Below are 16421 nucleotides of genomic sequence, written 5' to 3'. Positions count from 1 at the left end.
GTAGCCGAAATGCTAGTGGTGGGTGGGGCGGTTTGTGAGGACGAAAGCTCGCCAAAATTGGTGGGCGAGGAAAGCGAGGCTTGCATCCACAGCTGGCAAGACTGAATCCCAGTAGACATCAGTGAGGCATCACTCCCGCCCCGAAGCTCGGTCTCCATTCCTCAGAAACCCTCCGTGAGGCCTCCTTCCCAGCTCCTCTCAGTTCCGGGCTGCAGCGGCCAGTTCCGTTCCAGCGCAAAGCCTGCGGTTGCGGGGCAGCTTCGACTGAGGAGCCAGGAGCGGAGTGAATCTGCACGAGTAGAGTGGATTTGGGCGGGGCTTGGACGGCAGGCCCCGCCTCTCGCGACCCTGAGTTTGCGCACGCGCATATGGTCCGCTTCCTCCGCGTGGCCCCGCCCACAGCCGGGGGAAGTCGGGCGGCGCACTACGTGCTTCGCTATATAAATGCGGTGGCGCCCGGCGTAGAAGAGGTAAAGTGTCCGGAGCGGCAGGGCGTTCGGACGTTAGCGGTAGTCGGCTCCCTAGCCTGAGACCGCCCCCCCTGCTCTTCGCAGTGCAATGGCGGACGAGGGAAAGTCGTACAACGGTAAGTGCTGGCCCTCAGCCCCGGAGCGGGCGATCTGGATCTGGGTGGGCGGCGCCGGCCTAGGCCGCAGCCCCGGGACGGGAGGCCGCGAGGGGCCCAGTGTCCACGGGCAGCGGCGGCGGCGCGGGCCCTGCCGAGCCGAGGGCGAGACAGTCCAGGGGCACCGACGGGACTCGAGGTGGTCGCCTGGTTGTTGACTCAGGAATCCTGGCGTTGGAGGACCTGTGGCTCGGAGCGGATGGCTCAGGGTGGGGTGACAAGATTCCTTTGAACTTGGAGGGTGGTTGATGCCTGTCAGTTCAGTTGGGCGGCCTCACTCTTACTTTAATGTGAGTCTGCCCTGCTCGTGGGCTGTGCTGGTGCCCTATTTTTGACTGCGTCCAGTGGTCTTGCCCCCGTCTTCAGCCTTTGAGACTTGCCCACCAACTGGATGTTCTAGTCGGAACACTTTATTGGTGGTTAGTCCATTGTGGTGATCAGGAGAGCATGACAACCCAGGTTTGAATCCTGCGTTGGGTACACCAAGTTTGAGCGAATTAAATTTTCAGACCTTATTTTCCACTCCCTTAATATGGCTAGAAAGAGTACCTATCTCCCAAGTTTTTGTGTGTTTATTTAAATGAGACAATTCCTATCAAGTGCCTGGAGCTTAGTGGCTGGCACTGGAGAAAGTTTTAATTTGTTTTTGGTATTCAGGGATTTAACCCAGGAGTTGCTCTACCACTGAGCTACATCCCAGCTGTTTTTATTTTTAATTTTGAGTCAGGGTCTCCCTAGGTTGCTGAGGGCCTTGCTAAGAAAATGAGGCTGGTCTTAAATTTGTGACCCTCCTGCCTCAGCCTTTCGGGTCCCTGGATTACAGGTCTGTTCCACTGTAACTGGCTGAAGAAACTTTTTGTTTTGTTTTTGTACTGGGTATTGTTGAACCCTTAACTGCTGAGCGACATCCCCAGCCCTTTTTATTTTTTATTTTGAGACAAGTTCTCAATAAGCTGCTAAGGGTTTTGCTAAATTACTGAGGCTGACTTTGAACTAGAAATCCTCTGTCAGCCTCCCAAGTTGCTGGGATTACAGGTGTGTGTGTCATTGGCACCTGGCTGGAGAAATTTTTTTTTTTTTTTTTTTTTGGTACTGGGGATTGAACCCGGGGAACTTCACTTAGCCGCATCCCCAGCGCCCTTTTTTTACATTTTATGTAGAGACAGAGTCTCACTGAGTTATTTAGGGCCTCAATAAGTAGCTGAGGCTGGCTTTGAACTAGAAATTCTCCTGTCTCAGCCTCCTGAGCCACTGGGATTTTACAGGCAGTGCCACCATGCCTGGGCTTGGAGAAAGTTCTTAATGAAAATCGGCTGCAGCTTTTATTCATTTCTCTTCTCCTAGGGTTATTTGTTGAATTTCATTGTTTACATATTACTAGGTATTAGGTAGACTTCCTTGGATTTTTTTTTCTTTTCCCCTGTGTGCGCGTGTGCGTGTGTGTGTGCTTGTGTGTATATGTGTGTGTGTGTGTGTGTGGCTAGAGATCAAACCTAGGGCCTCACCAGTGCTAGGGAAGTGCTCTAGGAGTCAGGCCATATTCTTGGTTTGTTTGTTTGTTTGTTTTTGTTTTTACTGGGGATTGAACCCAGCCAATCTTTACCTCTGAATTGCATCCCTGGCTCTTTTTATTTTATTGTTATTATTATATTAATATTATCCTTATTATTTTGGTACCCATGATTGAATCCAGGGGTGTTCAACAACTGAGCCACATCCCCAGCCCTTTTTTTTATATTTAGAGATAAGGTCTTGAGATCTTTGAACTCTCAATCCTCCTGCCTCAGCCTCTCAAGCCGCTGGGATGACAGGAGTGCACTATTGCATCCCTCTCAGGCCATACATTTCAGGAGCCTTGGTTAAGCACTCTAAAGTGATGCTGTCACCAGACCTGAGCCAAAAAGTTGTCTCCTGAGTTAAAGGGCATTCCTAGTCAAAGAAGCCAATCATTTTACAAAATTCACAGTGGCTGTTTGAGAACAAGATTTTAAAAAAATATTTATTTTTTAGTTGTAGTTTGAGAACAAGATTTTTTAAAAATATTTATTCTTTAGTTGTAGTTGGACACAACACCTTTATTTTGTTTATTTATTTTTATGTGGTGCTGAGAATTGAACCCAGGGCCCCGGAACCCAGGGCCCCGCACTTGCTAGGCAAGCACTCTGCCACTGAGCCAAAACCCCAGCCCTGAGAACAAGAATTTTTAGGAGGCCCTTAAATTGGTGATATTTGTGACCAGTATTTGTATTGTTTAGGCAAGAGAAATACTGAGTGGTAGGTCCCAAGTGGCTTTCAGGGGTCTGATTTGTGGCTAGTTACATGTTTGGGCTGCTTACACTTCTACATTCTGTCTCTTTTTATAGTTCTGGTTTTTGCTTCATTTTTCAAAAGCTCTATTCTGTTTCCCTGATATGATACTGCCATCCCAGAGTGGGTTCTTTCCTTTGGACAGGCAGAGACACTTGTGTGGAGATGGCTTCTGTAGTTAATGTGTATCTTTCCCAGTAGTGCAGAGTGTTAGAATCTGCAATTGCTACTCCAGTGATGTGTTTACTAAATTTTTAAGGAATTTTTTTTCAGTGCAAGGGTTGAACCTAGGGCCTCACACATGCTAGAGAAGCACTTTACTACTGAGATACTTCTGCACTCCATATATTTACTAGTTTGTATACCTATTTCACTTCCAGAGCATGATGACCGTGTTAGTTTCCCTCAAAGAAGAAAGAAAGGCCGGGGTCCTTTCCGGTGGAAGTATGGTGAGGGAAATCGTCGGTCAGGACGAGGTGGTTCTGGTGTTCAGTCTTCTCGGCTCGAGGAAGATGATGGAGATGTGGCAATGAGTGATGCTCAGGATGGTCCCCGTGTACGATAGTAAGTGACCAATTGGTCTGCTTTGAATTTAATAACCTACTAGATTATATAGCTTTATTATTGTCCTTGTCATTGCTTTTCCCACCTAGAATGATAAACACGTCAAGACCATCTTAATGGTTGAACAGTCTTAATTATAGTCCTGCTAACAGTGCAGGATTGTTTTTTCTAATAGTTATGAACTTTTAATTCTCTACTTCCCCACAGCAACCCGTATGCCACCCGAACTAACCGTCGGGGTGATACTTGGCATGATCGAGGAGGTCGCATTCACATTACTGTGCGGAGAGACAGAGCTCCTCCAGAGAGAGGAGGGGCTGGCACCAGCCAGGATGGGTCCTCTAAGAACTGGTTCAAGGTTACAGTGAGTACCTTAGTGTAGGAGGCTAGACTCAGAATGAAAATTATTACTTTTTTTCCCCATAAAAATTCCTTTTTTTTTTTGGCTGTTTACTTCACACTTCACAATTAGGTATCCTTTCTTTCTCCTTTAGAAACAGGTTTTTTGGTTTTTTTGGCTGGGTATGGTGTTGCCCACCTGTAATCTCAGCAACTCCTGCCAGAGCGGGGAGGATCACAAGTTTAAGGACAGTCTCAGTAGTTTGACAAGACTCTGAGCAACTTAGTGAGAACCTGTCTCAAAATAAAAATGACTGAAGATTAGCTCAGTGATAAAATGCCCCTGAGATCATTCCCCAGCCACTAACCCCCAACCAATAGTTTTTTCCCCTTTTTTTTTTTTTTTTTTCAGTACTGGGGATTGAATTCAGAGAATTGCACATGGTAGGCAAGTACTGTACCACTGAGCTACATCCCCAGCTAGAATCACTATGTTAGAACACCAAATGGCAGGTTCAGGGAAAGTTCAGTGGGGATAGACAACAGAGTAGAATGAAAATGTAACTGGTTGGGAGGTAGAATATCTCCTCTGGATAGCCTCATTTGGTTCAAGCTGAGTGTAGGGCTTGGAGTTCTCTAAGGTGTAGGCAAGGTATAAATTATACCTTGGAGCTTTTAGAATTTAAAAAAATGATACTTTTGAGGAATAATAAGTGTAAGTGAACAGAAATTCACATGTGTCTTAGGTGGAAAACTTGTGATTGGGCTGGGGTTGTGGTTCAGAGGTAGAGTGCTTGCCTACCGTGCGTGAGGCACTGGGTTCAATCCTCAGCACCACATAAAAATACAATAAAGATATTGTGTCCACCTATAACTAAAAAATAAATATTTAAAAAATAAAAAAAACATGGGGCTGAGATTGTGGTTCAGTGGTAAGGCGCTCACCTAGCCCTGGCGAGGCATGGGTTCGATCCTCAGCATCATATAAAAATAAAGGCATTGTGTTGTGTCCATCTATACCTAAAAAAAAAAAAAAAAAAGCTTTTGATTGATTTTTTTTTTTTTTTTTTTTTTTTTCTTTTGCTGAGGATTGAACCTAGGGCCTCCTGCATGTGAGGCAAGTGTTGTACTACTGAACTGCATCCACAGCTATTTTATTTTATTTTATTTTTGGTCCCAGGAATTGAACTCAAGGGCACTCAACCATTGAACCACATCCCCAAAACCTATTTTGTATTTTGTTTAGAGAGAGGGTCTCCCATCTTGGCCTCCCAAGTCACTGGGATTATAGGCATGCACCACTGCACTGGCTTATTTTATTTTATTTTTGAGATAGGGTCTTGTTAAATTGCCTAGACTGGCCACAAACATGTGATCTTCCTGTCTCAGCCTCCCAAGTAGTTTGACATGAATACATGCACCACCACACCTGACCAACTAGTCTTTTCTTTATAAAACCTTTTTGGTTTTTGGTGTGTTTTGTTTTCATTCATTTATGATACTGGGAATTGAACCCAGTGGTGTTCTACCACTGAGCTACATCCCCAGCCTTTTTTATTTTTTATTTTAAGACAAGGTCTTACTAAATTGCCCATGCTGGCCTGGAACTTGAGAACCTCCTGCCTCAGCTTCCCAAGTTGCTGGTGTTACAGGCATGCATGGCCATGCCCTGCCTTTTTTCCTTTTTGTGGTTCTGGGGATGTGCTTGGGACCTTGATCTTTTTAGGCACCTGCTTTACCACTGAGCTATGCCCCCAGCCCTAGAAAACAATTTAAAGCTCCGCAGAAGGTACAAAAGGAGTGCTGGGTTGAGACAGCTGTTCAACCTTAGTTACATGGTGTTCTCTTCTGTTTGCATTCTCTCCCTTCTAGATTCCTTGTGGCAAAAAGTATGACAAAGCTTGGCTTCTGAACATGATTCAGAGCAAATGCAGTGTCCCTTTCACCCCCATTGAGGTAAGATAAGGACTGAGTGGCTGACTGGGCACCAGAGACAGTATGGGCCAGCTGGGTAAGGTGCTCTTGATTCAAATCTAATGCTCTTGTTTCCTCTTTTTAAGTTTCATTATGAGAGCACCCGGGCCCAGTTTTTTGTGGAGGATTCCAGCACTGCCTCTGCATTAAAGGCTATCAACTATAAGATTGTGGGTCAGGATAACCGAAGGGTAGGTATAAAGGCCCTAGCTTGGCTGATGGTGGGAACTGCTACACAGGACAGGGACAGTTCTTGGTCCTGGGGCTTTCCCTGGAGTTTACTCTCTCTTTGTGTCTTCTCTCCAGATACCTATCATCATCAACCCCTCTGTTCCACCCTATGTTGTACAAAATGAACTGAAGCCAGAACAAGTAGAACAGCTAAAGGTGAGGCCAGCTCAAGTAACATGTATTTCAACCAAGTCTTACTTCTCACACCTACCCATCCACTCATCCCAACATGCCCATTTAGCCCCATTGACCACTAAATCCTTTGTCTTCCTGTGTAGCTTATTATGAGCAAACGTTATGATGGTTCCCAACAAGCACTTGATCTCAAGGGCCTTCGTTCAGACCCAGGTATGTCTGACAATAGATTCTCAGATGGAGACAGAATGGGATTTGTCACCCAGGGAAAGTTTGAGGATGATTTAGTGCTAATGCTGATGTGACAAGTCTTCTCAGACTTCCCTTTCTTTCTGCTTTCTGAAGATTTGGTGGCCCAGAACATTGATGTTGTCCTGCATCGTAGAAACTGTATGGCGGCTACCCTACGAATCATTGAAGAAAACATCCCTGAGGTGAGGCTTTGGGGCCAGTATTAAACATGAGGAAGCAGGGAGGGAGAGGTAGGATGGGATAGGGTGATCTACTCACTGCTTACCTTTCTTCTAAATTCTTTTCTACTCAACAGCTTTTATCTTTGAACTTGAGCAACAACAGGCTTTACAGGCTGGATGTCATGTCCAGCATTGTGCAGAAGGCATCCAACCTGAAGATCTTAAATCTCTCTGGAAATGAAGTGAGAACTGATAGTTTGATGTGGTTTTGATGGGGTAACAGAGGATGGGGAGGGCATGCTTGACTGGCAGGAGGTACAAGTGAGACCTTAAGAGGATAGGGATTAGAGGTCTAAGGATCTACCTGTTTTCCTCACCATATCCATTTCCTCCTTGTTTTCTTTGCAGTTGAAGTCTGAGCGGGAGTTGGATAAGATAAAAGGGCTGAAGCTGGAAGAGCTGTGGCTTGATGGAAATCCCCTGTGTGACACTTTCCAAGACCAGTCTACCTACATCAGGTCAGTCATAGCCTCTGTTTCCCTCCTGGGGACCTTCACCCCTGGGAGGCTGAGTTAATGCACCCTGACCAGTGCCCATCTGCAGGAGATGTGCAGCCCTGAGCTGGAATCACTTGTCCTTTGGGAGGACCACACGCTCCTCCTTTTCGTCTGTCTGTGTCTCTCAGCTTTGTCCCCAAATCCCTTCTTTTTTCTCACCTGATTACTGTTTGCTGGTTCTATGGCCTTTATCCTTCCTTCCTGAACACAGCCTTTTTCTAGACTCTCCCTACCCTATTGTTCCAGGAAGGACACCTCCTCATTTCTACTTTGACTGGGGGGTGTCGTGTATATTCCCCATCCATGGGGTTACCTTGGGCTAAGAGCCTGGAATCCTAAGGCTGAGAAAGCCCTCCCTAACTGGGACTTCCTACTGAGATGGGCCTTTCTCCTGATATGGGCCTTTCTCCTCTTTGTCCTTTGATGACCCCTCTTGCATTGCACCAAGAGGGACACTATTCTCACAAGCTACTTGTCCAAGGCTGTAGCCTGGATTTTCCTGCCATGCTAAGGTTAAAGCCTCCTGGAGGCTGGTACAATGCCATATGTCTCTCTCACCCAATGCTGTGAGCTGGGCCCTCCCTGGAGAAGAAACCTGGGTTTCCCAAAACCTGTGACCAGAGCCGGGGCCCCGCCAGCAGGCGAGGGGATCCTAAGGCAGATGCTGGGCGTGGAGGCCACGGGGGCATTGGCTACCAAGGAGACAGAGAAGTGACCCTCTCGGGGGCAATGCCCCTCCCTCACTCGCACACCTCACATCACCCTGTTTGGCCCCGGAGGATGGCTGGTTAGCCAGAGACGGGTAAGATTCCTCGGGGAAGGAACAACCTAAGACAGGCACAGTCGCAGAGGGGCCATCAGGAGAGAACTTGGGGGCCAACAGAGGTGGGGCACAGAACCTCACCCCCCCAACTTTGCAGGGGCCTGAAACTTCACCCCTTCTGAGGGAGGTCTCCTGCCCCCATGGCTGCTTTGCTTCCCACGCCCAGCTCAGATCGGGACCCAGGTAGCAGACAGAGGCCTGGCCAACAGCAGCTGCCCACCCGCCACAGCAGGATTTGCTTTCTGATTTTACCTTGGACCACAGGGAAAGGGCAGCTGAAGGAAAGGGCTGTGTTAGGATGTTTTTCTTGTTTTCCCCCTTCTCTTCCTTATGCCTCTATGCCTGTGGTTCTTTCCTTTTTTCTTTGCTTTCTCTTTCCTTTTCTTCTCTTTTCTCTCGTATCTTTCCCCTGTCCCTGCTCCACCCTATCTTTATTTCTTTCTTCTTTCCTCTCTTCCTTTGCCTCCTTTGCTCCTGAGCCCCACCTTGCTCATCTCCTTGCCCCAACATCCTGTGCCATCCCTGTGGTGTGTTCTGGTCTTGGCCAAGGCCAGACCTGGCAGAACCGATGGATACCTGGTGAGGCAGCGGAGCCCATGGGCTCCCACCCCATTCCCTCCTCCCGGGGCTGCACAGGTGAGTAGGTGGAAGGTAAGGGGGGCAAGAAGGGGGAAGGAGGTCCTGGGCTTAAAGCCTGGGCTGGGAGTGCTGCTCCTGTGGCACTCAGGGTCAGGCAGAGAGAAAAGAGACAGCCTTCAAGGTAGTCCAGTCTGGGTGCCCCAGGTGAGGTGGGGAATGGGGCTACTTTTCTCTAAGTACAGGCTGGGGAGGAGCCGGGCGATGAGCAATGGGACGGGCTGTCCCTTGGGTGTTGATGTTGTTTGCTCCTAGAGCAGCCCAGGAGGCATTGGTGGCTCTGAAGCATCACTCACTTCTGTCCCGTTCTTGACAGCGCCATTCGCGAACGATTTCCCAAGTTACTACGCCTGGTAAGTCTAAACTTTTCATTCTTTTCTAATAAGCATGGCATCTTCTTCTCCTAAGATTGTCCCTACATGACTATTAATCTGGACTCATGCATGGATCTCTTTGAGAATTTGATAAAGATAATAATCCTTCCCAGAGAAATGCCTATAGGCTTAATTAATTTTCATACTCAGGATTCCTGGATACTTTTCATGCTTCTTTAACACTTGACTGCTGACCCTTCACTCTTAGCCCTTCCATCTTCTTACACATCTAGCCATTTTTCTTTAGTTTATACTCAGTTTTCATTTCTTTCCACAGGATGGCCATGAGTTGCCCCCACCAATTGCCTTTGATGTTGAAGCCCCCACAATGTTGCCACCCTGCAAGGTGAGGAGTGGGGGGTGGAGTTAGAACATGTGTGGGGAGAGAACTGCTTCCATGTTCCTAATGTCTTTTTTGTTCCAGGGAAGCTATTTTGGAACGGAGAACCTAAAGAGTCTGGTTCTGCACTTTCTGCAGCAGTAAGTATCCTAGGGCCCCTGAGGCTGGGGAAAGTGGGAGACCCAAACACAGCTCACTTTTGGGAGCTACTGTGTCTTCTTTCCACAGGAGTTCAGACATTTCCTTTTTTTTTCCCCCCCCTCATAGATACTATGCAATTTATGACTCTGGAGACCGGCAGGGGCTTTTGGATGCCTACCATGATGGGGCCTGCTGCTCACTAAGCATTCCATTCACCCCCCATAACCCTGCCCGGTGAGTCTCATATCCCAGCACCTGCCCAGGACCACAGGATTTCCCCAGAAGATACATAGGCCACACTGCTCTGACCACCACCTCCTTTTCTTCCTTTTCCCACAGAAGCAACTTGGCTGAATACTTGAAGGACAGCAGAAATGTGAAAAGGGTTAAAGACCCACGTAAGTGTGCGATATGGGCAAGATAGGATGGGGGCAGAAAATGGGAAGGAATCTGAGCGCTCAGGCAGTCCCAACTTTGCTTTCTCCTCCTTCTGCCCATAGCCACGCGGTTCCGGTTGCTGAAACACACACGTCTCAACGTTGTCGCCTTCCTCAATGAGTTGCCCAAAACTCAGCATGACATCAATTCCTTTGTGGTAGACATAAGTGCCCAGACAGTAAGCATGTATTTCTGTCCTTATAGAAGCCTAGCATTGGGTGTAGGGCATAGCAGGGGCAGCATTTACAAGAGTGTGGGGTAGGGTGCTCAAGCTCTGGCTAGAAATCTGTATCACACCTGGTACATCTTCTCTTCCAGAGCACATTGCTGTGTTTTTCTGTCAATGGAGTCTTCAAGGAAGGTGAGAATATTGAGTTCTGAGTTTGTGGTGGGGTCCCTCCCCCAGCAAGAATCTTTCTTGGTATTCTTAGCTTCCCAACTACCTTTTTTTCTTTCCTGGCCTCCTTCACCATTCCGCCCAAGCCATTTTGCTCAGCCTGCCTTCTTTTACCTGTCCTATCTGCAATGTGGGAAAAGTCTAGGAATTAGGCACATCCAGACTGTGAAGTCAGGCAGGTCTTAGTTTCCTTCCAGTCTTGGTTTTATGGTTCTGTGGGGAAACTGCATTAACTCTGAGCTTCAAATGCTTAGTTTGTAAGATGGGGTTTAATAATAACCCACTCATAGGGTGTGAAATGACTTGGAAAGTGTTTAACCTAAGGCCTGGCATGTGTGCTCTCTGAGAGGGTTAGTAATTGTTATTGTCCTCTCTGACCTTTCACCGACCATTGCTCCCCTATTAAACACAATCATCCCAATTTGGCCCACTTAGTGTTTTTTGTATCAAAGACCACAGTTTGAGAACCTGTTTATAAGTATAAAACATAAGTGATTCTAAGTGGTCATTGCTGCTGTTCTCACTATAGTGGATGGAAAATCTCGAGATCCTTTGAGAGCCTTCACGAGGACATTCATCGCTGTTCCTGCTAGTAATTCAGGGTAAGTGTTCTGCTTACTACACTGGGTGTACCAGACCCAGTACCTGGTCAGCAGTGTGGAAACTGGAAGCCAGTCAGTCCTCAGGGTGTCTTCAAAATTTCACAAAGGGGGCTGGGGATGTGGCTCAAGTGGTAGCGCGCTCTCCTGGCATATGTGCGGCCCGGGTTCGATTCTCAGCACCACGTACAAAGATGTTGTGTCCGCCGATAACTTAAAAATAAATATTAAAAAATTCTCTCTCTCTCTCTCTCTCCTCTCTCACTCTCTTAAAAAAAAAAAAAAATTCACAAAGGCAGCAGGAATCAGGAGGCTGCTGTAGTGGTTAAGTACTTGGCTCTAGCGTTCGACCATCTGGGTTTTCATAGTGGCTCCATCACTTTTAGCTACAGCCAACTTTCCTCATCTGGAAATTTTTATAACAATATTTACTACCTAAGTTTGTTATAAAAATAAACATGGATTAGGGGAGAATGTATAATTCTAGTATTTGGGAGATAATCCTAAACATGGAGTCCATTAGAAGAAGGAACAAATGGTAAAAAGCAACAGCTAAGACTGGGAGGGGACCATATAGGTATTGAAATAATTTGAGTGTCAAATGTCAGAGAATAGCGGTGATGTTGGGGAGCAGTGAGATTATTTGTCCGTCCAGTTGTTTAAGGTGCTCTTTGTCTCCAAGGTTATGTATCGTTAATGACGAGCTATTTGTGCGGAATGCCAGCCCTGAAGAGATCCAAAGAGCCTTCGCCATGCCTGCACCCACACCTTCCTCCAGCCCTGTGCCCACCCTCTCCCCGGAGCAGCAGGAAATGTTACAGGCGTTTTCTACCCAGTCTGGCATGAACCTCGAGTGGTCCCAGAAGTGAGTGCTGTACCTACAGGGACAGGGATAAACTGAGGTGGGACTGGTAGAGAATGATGAGTGCTCCTGAAATTTTAAAAGCCAAAACCGTTTAGTTCCTTAAAATACAAACCAAGTGAGGTGGTGCATGCCTGGAATCCCAGTGGCTTGGGAGGCTGAGGCAGAAGTATTGCAAGTTCAAGGCTAACCTCAGCAATTTAGTGGGACACTCTCAAATAAAAAGTGTGGGCTGGGGATATAGCTCAGTTGGTAGTGTACTTGCCTTATATGCACAAGACCCTGGGTTTAATCCCCAGCACCACACACACACATAAAAAGGACTAGGGATGTAGCTCAGTACTTAAGTGCCCTGGGTTCAATTCCTAGGGCCCAAAAACTGGGCACAGTGGTCCATACATGGAAACTGAGCTACTTGGGAGACTAAAGCAGGAGGATCCCCAGTTTGAGGCCAGACTGGGCAACTTGTCAAGATAAAAAGTACTAGGATGCAGCTCAGTGGTAGAAAGTCCCTAAGTTTAATTCCCTATACTGGGGATAAAGTGAGGTGGGGTGGTGCATGCTTATAAACACAGCTACTTGAGGCAGGGGGATCACAAGTTGAAGGCCAAAAGGGCTGAAAATCACATTTTTAAGTGTAAGTACAGCAGATAATTGTTGGTGGTGAGTGTCTCTGGAGTATGGCTTCTGAAATGGCCCTTAGTTTTCAGGGTGAGTACATTTTGGTTCTCATGGAACTTCCTGTTCTTCGCTGCCAGGTGCCTTCAGGACAACAACTGGGACTATACCAGATCTGCCCAAGCCTTCACTCATCTCAAGGTAAGATTTGGGAATACTGTGGCAAAAAAGACAGGGCTCTCTGAGCCTTGGAGAAGGTTAAGTGAGGGTCAAATGAGTAAGGCATTGGGGACAGGAAAGGGACACCTGGATGTACTGACCTTTTATTTTTTTCCAGGCCAAGGGTGAGATCCCAGAAGTTGCATTCATGAAGTGATCCATAGTTGTGCTCCAGAAGTGCGTGTGTAAATAGCCCTTGGATATTATTGTATGGTTGTCATCCCTTGCCTTCTGTCCAGCCGGAGGCCACCCTGTGACTGTGACTGAGGAGGGAGGTCTGTGGATCCCGCTCCTCACCTGCCTTCTGGAAGACTTCCTGAAGACTTCCAGAAGAATGAGCCTCACTGGTGCCAGGAAGCCAAAGCTCACTTTGTAGAACTGACACTAAACTACCCGAAGGACTTAGGTGCTTTGTGTACTTAGCCCCAGGATTCCCCTTACTTTTTAAGATAAAGAGTGATATTGTATTTTGCCTCTGCGTTCTGGATTGCTTCTCGTGGCGGGCGAGGCCTCGGCAGGAAGTCCCGCCTCTGAAGCAGAAGTGGTCCGCCCGCCATGGCGGCAGCTTGGAGGTGTTCTCATGGGCTGCTTGTGGCGCTGCGGCTCCTGCCCACGCGCCAGGCCCTGCACCACGCGATCCCCGCGCAGGATGTGCTACTCTTCGAGCATGAGCGGGGCCGGTTCTTCACTCTCCTCGGACTCTTCTGCGCCGGCCAGGGCATCTTCTGGGCCTCCCTGGCCTTGACAGCATGGTCTGCACCCCCGGTCCAGGCGCGACCCCTGGATGCAGAGGCCCCAGACCGCGGCCGCTTGGACCTGCGCGCTGTGCTCTGGCGCTACGGGCTGGCAGTCAGCTGCGGTGCCATCGGTAAGGCGTGGGCTGGCTTCTCTATCTGGAACCGGGCAGTGGGCTCTAGGCTCAGACAAGTAGAGATGAGCAGAAGAGGGCGCTGCAGTCCCTGGGCGCCACATCCTCTCGGCGCTCTGTCCTTGAGCAAATTTAAGTTTTAAGCCCTTTTCCTGAGTTTTAAAATGGGGGTAGATATCGTCTAGAAGTTTGTTAGATATAAGAGGTTCCCACTCAAAAATGTTAGTCACGCTCATATCTTTTACTCAAAGGGAAAGGGTTGGTGTGTGTCCTTTCAGTGAACACACCTCACCCCACTGCTGTGCTCTTCTGTAGGGACCTTGGTACTGGGTGCTGGTCTTCTCTTCTCTCTACGATCTGTGCGTTCAGTGATGCTTCGAGCAGGAGGGCAGCAGGTGACCCTGACCACTCATGCCCCTTTTGGCTTGGGAGCCCCTTTCACCGTCCCCTTGAACCAGGTATCCTGCATGGCCCACCGAGGAGAAGTCCCAGCTATGCTGCCTCTGAAGATCAAAGGCCATCGCTTCTATTTCCTCTTGGACAAAGCTGGACACTTCCCCAACGTTCAGCTCTTTGACAACACTGTGGGTACCTACCGGAGCTTGTAAGAAACCACCTTGGGTCTTTCACTCCCTCTCAGAAGGAGACAAAAAAAAAAAGGGGAAAACAAAACAAAATTGAACCTTATGGATGGGGTGACAATCAGGGTCACCAAGGGGGAACCTAAGATTCAATAGTAACAATTAAAAGAGGAGTTGTCTAAAGGGAAGCTGCCTGATCCATGCCTGTGTCGCCTTCACTCCTTCCCATCGCCTACTTGTTTTAATATCAAGAACACAATACCAAAATGAAGAAAGTAATACTAATATTTTGGTACAAAAACAGCTATAGGAAGAGAGGTGGAGAGGGGCCTGTTACCTTTCCCTCCTGGAGGGAAAACTGGGGCTTTCAGCACTAACAGGGCTGTGTGGGGACAAGAGGATTACAGGCACTTGGGCACAAAGTCTTTGGCTGTAGAATGCACTATTTGATTATTCTTCAGGAATGGGGCAGGCGTGGCCCAACAAGAACATCTGTCTCAGAGCTCCACTCAGGGTCTCCCCTCTCCAGAGGCCGGTATGGGGTGGCTTCAGACTTCCACTGCATGACCTGGAGCACCAACACCACACACCATAATACCAGATTCACCCACGAAGAGGTCTGTGGGAGACAGAACAGGAATGTGAGGAGTCAGGCCATCACAGATCCAGTCCTTCCACCCACACACCAATCTGTCAGGCTGACACGCCCTTCAGCTCCTCTTAGCTTGTCAGTGGTAGGCCAAGCTCATATTCATTGGTGAGCATCCTTATAGCTACAGATACTTGAATGAATCAGTGTGTCTCTGGGTCTCACTTCAGCATTGTGTAGGTTGGAGTAAAACTGCAGAGCTGTTCCAGGGGGTGTCCATGGAATTTTCTGAGCTTCAGAGCAGCTGTGAGGTCAAAGAGACAGTTTTGAGAAAGAAGTGGGGATACACCCTAAGCATACCTGTACCCAGGTGCCCTTTGAGGTGGAGAGCAACAAACACAAAATGGGAGGTTACAGGACTCCCCCTCTGCAGAAGGAAGGTAGCCCCAGCCAGGCTTCCCTCCCTCCTCGTTACCTAATTGTACTGTTCAGGGAGATGATGGAATTGCAGAAGGATCTGGTGCCAAATCGAAGGATACAGGCAGATACTAAGACCAGGAAGATGGCTATAGCTGAGATGGCCAGTGCAACGCGGAGCCCTATAAGACCTCTGGGGGAGAGAACAAACCTTGCGGTTGATGGCTTCATCCCACCTTCAGCCCCTGGTCCTTGGGGTGGGACATTCACCTTTTTGAGTCTTCGATGCAGCTGCTGTAGACCCAGAAGAGCAGAAGCAGGAGGCAGTAGAGGGCCAGGAAGCCAGAGGCCCCTGCCACAAAGTAGCAGAGGGATGGGGCCGAGGAATGGGATAAGGCCAGGAAGGAGCCATTCTGGGTGGTCATACCATACAACGGACAGCTACCCCTGAAGGAGCCCTGTGGAGAGAAGCTGCTGAGTCTCAGATTTCAATCAGTGACTCATGATGCAGGTTTCTGGCAGGTGTTAGGAATATAGGGCAGGGCCACTCTAGAAATTGTGTGTGCATCGTTAGTTCCTGTTTCTGGCATGAGAAACTGGTGTAGAGGGCCTGTTGGGTAAACCTCAGTGGCCAGAAAGATCAGGAAGTAGGCAGTGGTTACAGAAGACAAAGAACTTCAAAAGTCTCACAAACTCTGGTCTTCCTTTGTGCAGAAATCCCAGAATAAACGAGACCTGTGTGACCTTCAAAAAGTATCTCCAGTGTTATCTAATCTGTAAAAGAGACATACTAGCGCCTACTTTATAGTGGTTTAACGGTCCCATGTTTAACAAGATTGCCTGAGAGTAGTAAACAACTCAGTTTTCTACAGGGCTGCTGTCACTTAACATCGTTGCAAGTGTGGCTGCTTGATCACCTTCACTACACTATGCTTTATTTCTTATAGCTCAGCACAAATGGTTCCTGATTCATCCGATGAACGCAGGGCCAGGGCTGAAGTCTCTTTTAGAACCAGGGCAATGTTACGCAGAGGGAAGCACTGGCTCGCTCTGGCGATGCACGTCGCTCCTGGCATCTGGTCGCTTTGACAAAGGAACGGCTTCGGTAGAACCTGACTGGGCCAAACCAGGGCACGGCGAACGTCGCTGCATTTCATCCGCAGGCCAGCCGTCGCCGGGCTAGAGTCGCAGCCCGCCTGGCCACCCGCCCGGCCCCGCCCCTAGCCGCACCTGGGTCCGGGTGAGCGTTGCGGCCGCCACGGCGCCGCACAGGAAGGCGGCGGCGAAGAGCGCGAGCTCGACACGCTGCAGCCAGGGCAGCGCCATGGCGCCCAGGCCCCAGGGAGCAGCGCCTCGGAGCCAGCCGCCCAGCCC

The 16421-nt window shown here is 48.5% G+C and overlaps 3 protein-coding genes across 3 annotated transcripts; 2 read left to right on the top strand and 1 right to left on the bottom strand.

The window, feature by feature from the left end:
* The first annotated feature begins 375 nt into the window (after window positions 1-375).
* On the top strand, window positions 376-13059 carry Nxf1 (nuclear RNA export factor 1). Its single transcript, XM_076847381.1, has 21 exons — window positions 376-586; window positions 3313-3496; window positions 3704-3860; window positions 5708-5791; window positions 5896-6000; window positions 6116-6196; window positions 6319-6388; window positions 6521-6609; window positions 6723-6830; window positions 6997-7106; window positions 8921-8957; window positions 9256-9324; window positions 9403-9458; window positions 9586-9693; window positions 9799-9857; window positions 9960-10075; window positions 10216-10258; window positions 10824-10896; window positions 11576-11758; window positions 12514-12574; window positions 12711-13059. Exons 1-21 carry the CDS (start codon window positions 559-561, stop codon window positions 12747-12749), a joined length of 1860 nt encoding a protein of 619 aa, XP_076703496.1. The 5' UTR covers window positions 376-558; the 3' UTR covers window positions 12750-13059.
* Tmem223 (transmembrane protein 223) lies at window positions 13055-14224 on the top strand. The gene is made up of 2 exons (XM_076847385.2): window positions 13055-13460; window positions 13776-14224. The coding sequence occupies exons 1-2, from the start codon at window positions 13148-13150 to the stop codon at window positions 14066-14068; spliced, it is 606 nt and encodes a 201-aa protein (XP_076703500.1). The 5' UTR covers window positions 13055-13147; the 3' UTR covers window positions 14069-14224.
* Window positions 14225-14308: 84 nt separating this feature from the next.
* Tmem179b (transmembrane protein 179B) lies at window positions 14309-16409 on the bottom strand. Its single transcript, XM_076847384.1, has 5 exons — window positions 16278-16409; window positions 15318-15505; window positions 15106-15240; window positions 14856-14934; window positions 14309-14660 (listed from the first exon to the last, which is right to left on the bottom strand). Exons 1-5 carry the CDS (start codon window positions 16371-16373, stop codon window positions 14499-14501), a joined length of 660 nt encoding a protein of 219 aa, XP_076703499.1. The 5' UTR covers window positions 16374-16409; the 3' UTR covers window positions 14309-14498.
* Between the last annotated feature and the right edge of the window lie 12 nt (window positions 16410-16421).

The sequence above is a fragment of the Callospermophilus lateralis genome, chromosome 2 (assembly GCF_048772815.1).
Source record: "Callospermophilus lateralis isolate mCalLat2 chromosome 2, mCalLat2.hap1, whole genome shotgun sequence".
In the NCBI taxonomy this organism is placed as follows: domain Eukaryota; kingdom Metazoa; phylum Chordata; class Mammalia; order Rodentia; family Sciuridae; genus Callospermophilus; species Callospermophilus lateralis.
Note: the sequence above shows the minus strand (reverse complement) of the source record. Positions and strands in the feature narration are given on the sequence as shown.

What these genes read in the sequence shown, in the direction of transcription:
- Nxf1 (XM_076847381.1), top strand. Translation starts at nt 559, where the DNA reads ATGGCGGACGAGGGAAAGTCGTACAACG. An exon ending in TGGGTCAGGATAACCGAAGG is followed by an intron (nt 6,001 to 6,115) that starts GTAGGTATAAAG and finishes TCTTCTCTCCAG; the next exon opens with ATACCTATCATCATCAACCC. An exon ending in GACCAGTCTACCTACATCAG is followed by an intron (nt 7,107 to 8,920) that starts GTCAGTCATAGC and finishes CGTTCTTGACAG; the next exon opens with CGCCATTCGCGAACGATTTC.
- Tmem223 (XM_076847385.2), top strand. Translation starts at nt 13,148, where the DNA reads ATGGCGGCAGCTTGGAGGTGTTCTCATGGGCTGCTTGTGGCGCTGCGG. An exon ending in AGTCAGCTGCGGTGCCATCG is followed by an intron (nt 13,461 to 13,775) that starts GTAAGGCGTGGG and finishes GCTCTTCTGTAG; the next exon opens with GGACCTTGGTACTGGGTGCT.
- Tmem179b (XM_076847384.1), bottom strand. Translation starts at nt 16,373, where the DNA reads ATGGCGCTGCCCTGGCTGCAGCGTGTCGAGCTCGCGCTCTTCGCCGCC. An exon ending in TCCCTGAACAGTACAATTAG is followed by an intron (nt 14,935 to 15,105) that starts GTAACGAGGAGG and finishes TTGACCTCACAG; the next exon opens with CTGCTCTGAAGCTCAGAAAA. An exon ending in CCAACCTACACAATGCTGAA is followed by an intron (nt 14,661 to 14,855) that starts GTGAGACCCAGA and finishes TGTCTCCCACAG; the next exon opens with ACCTCTTCGTGGGTGAATCT.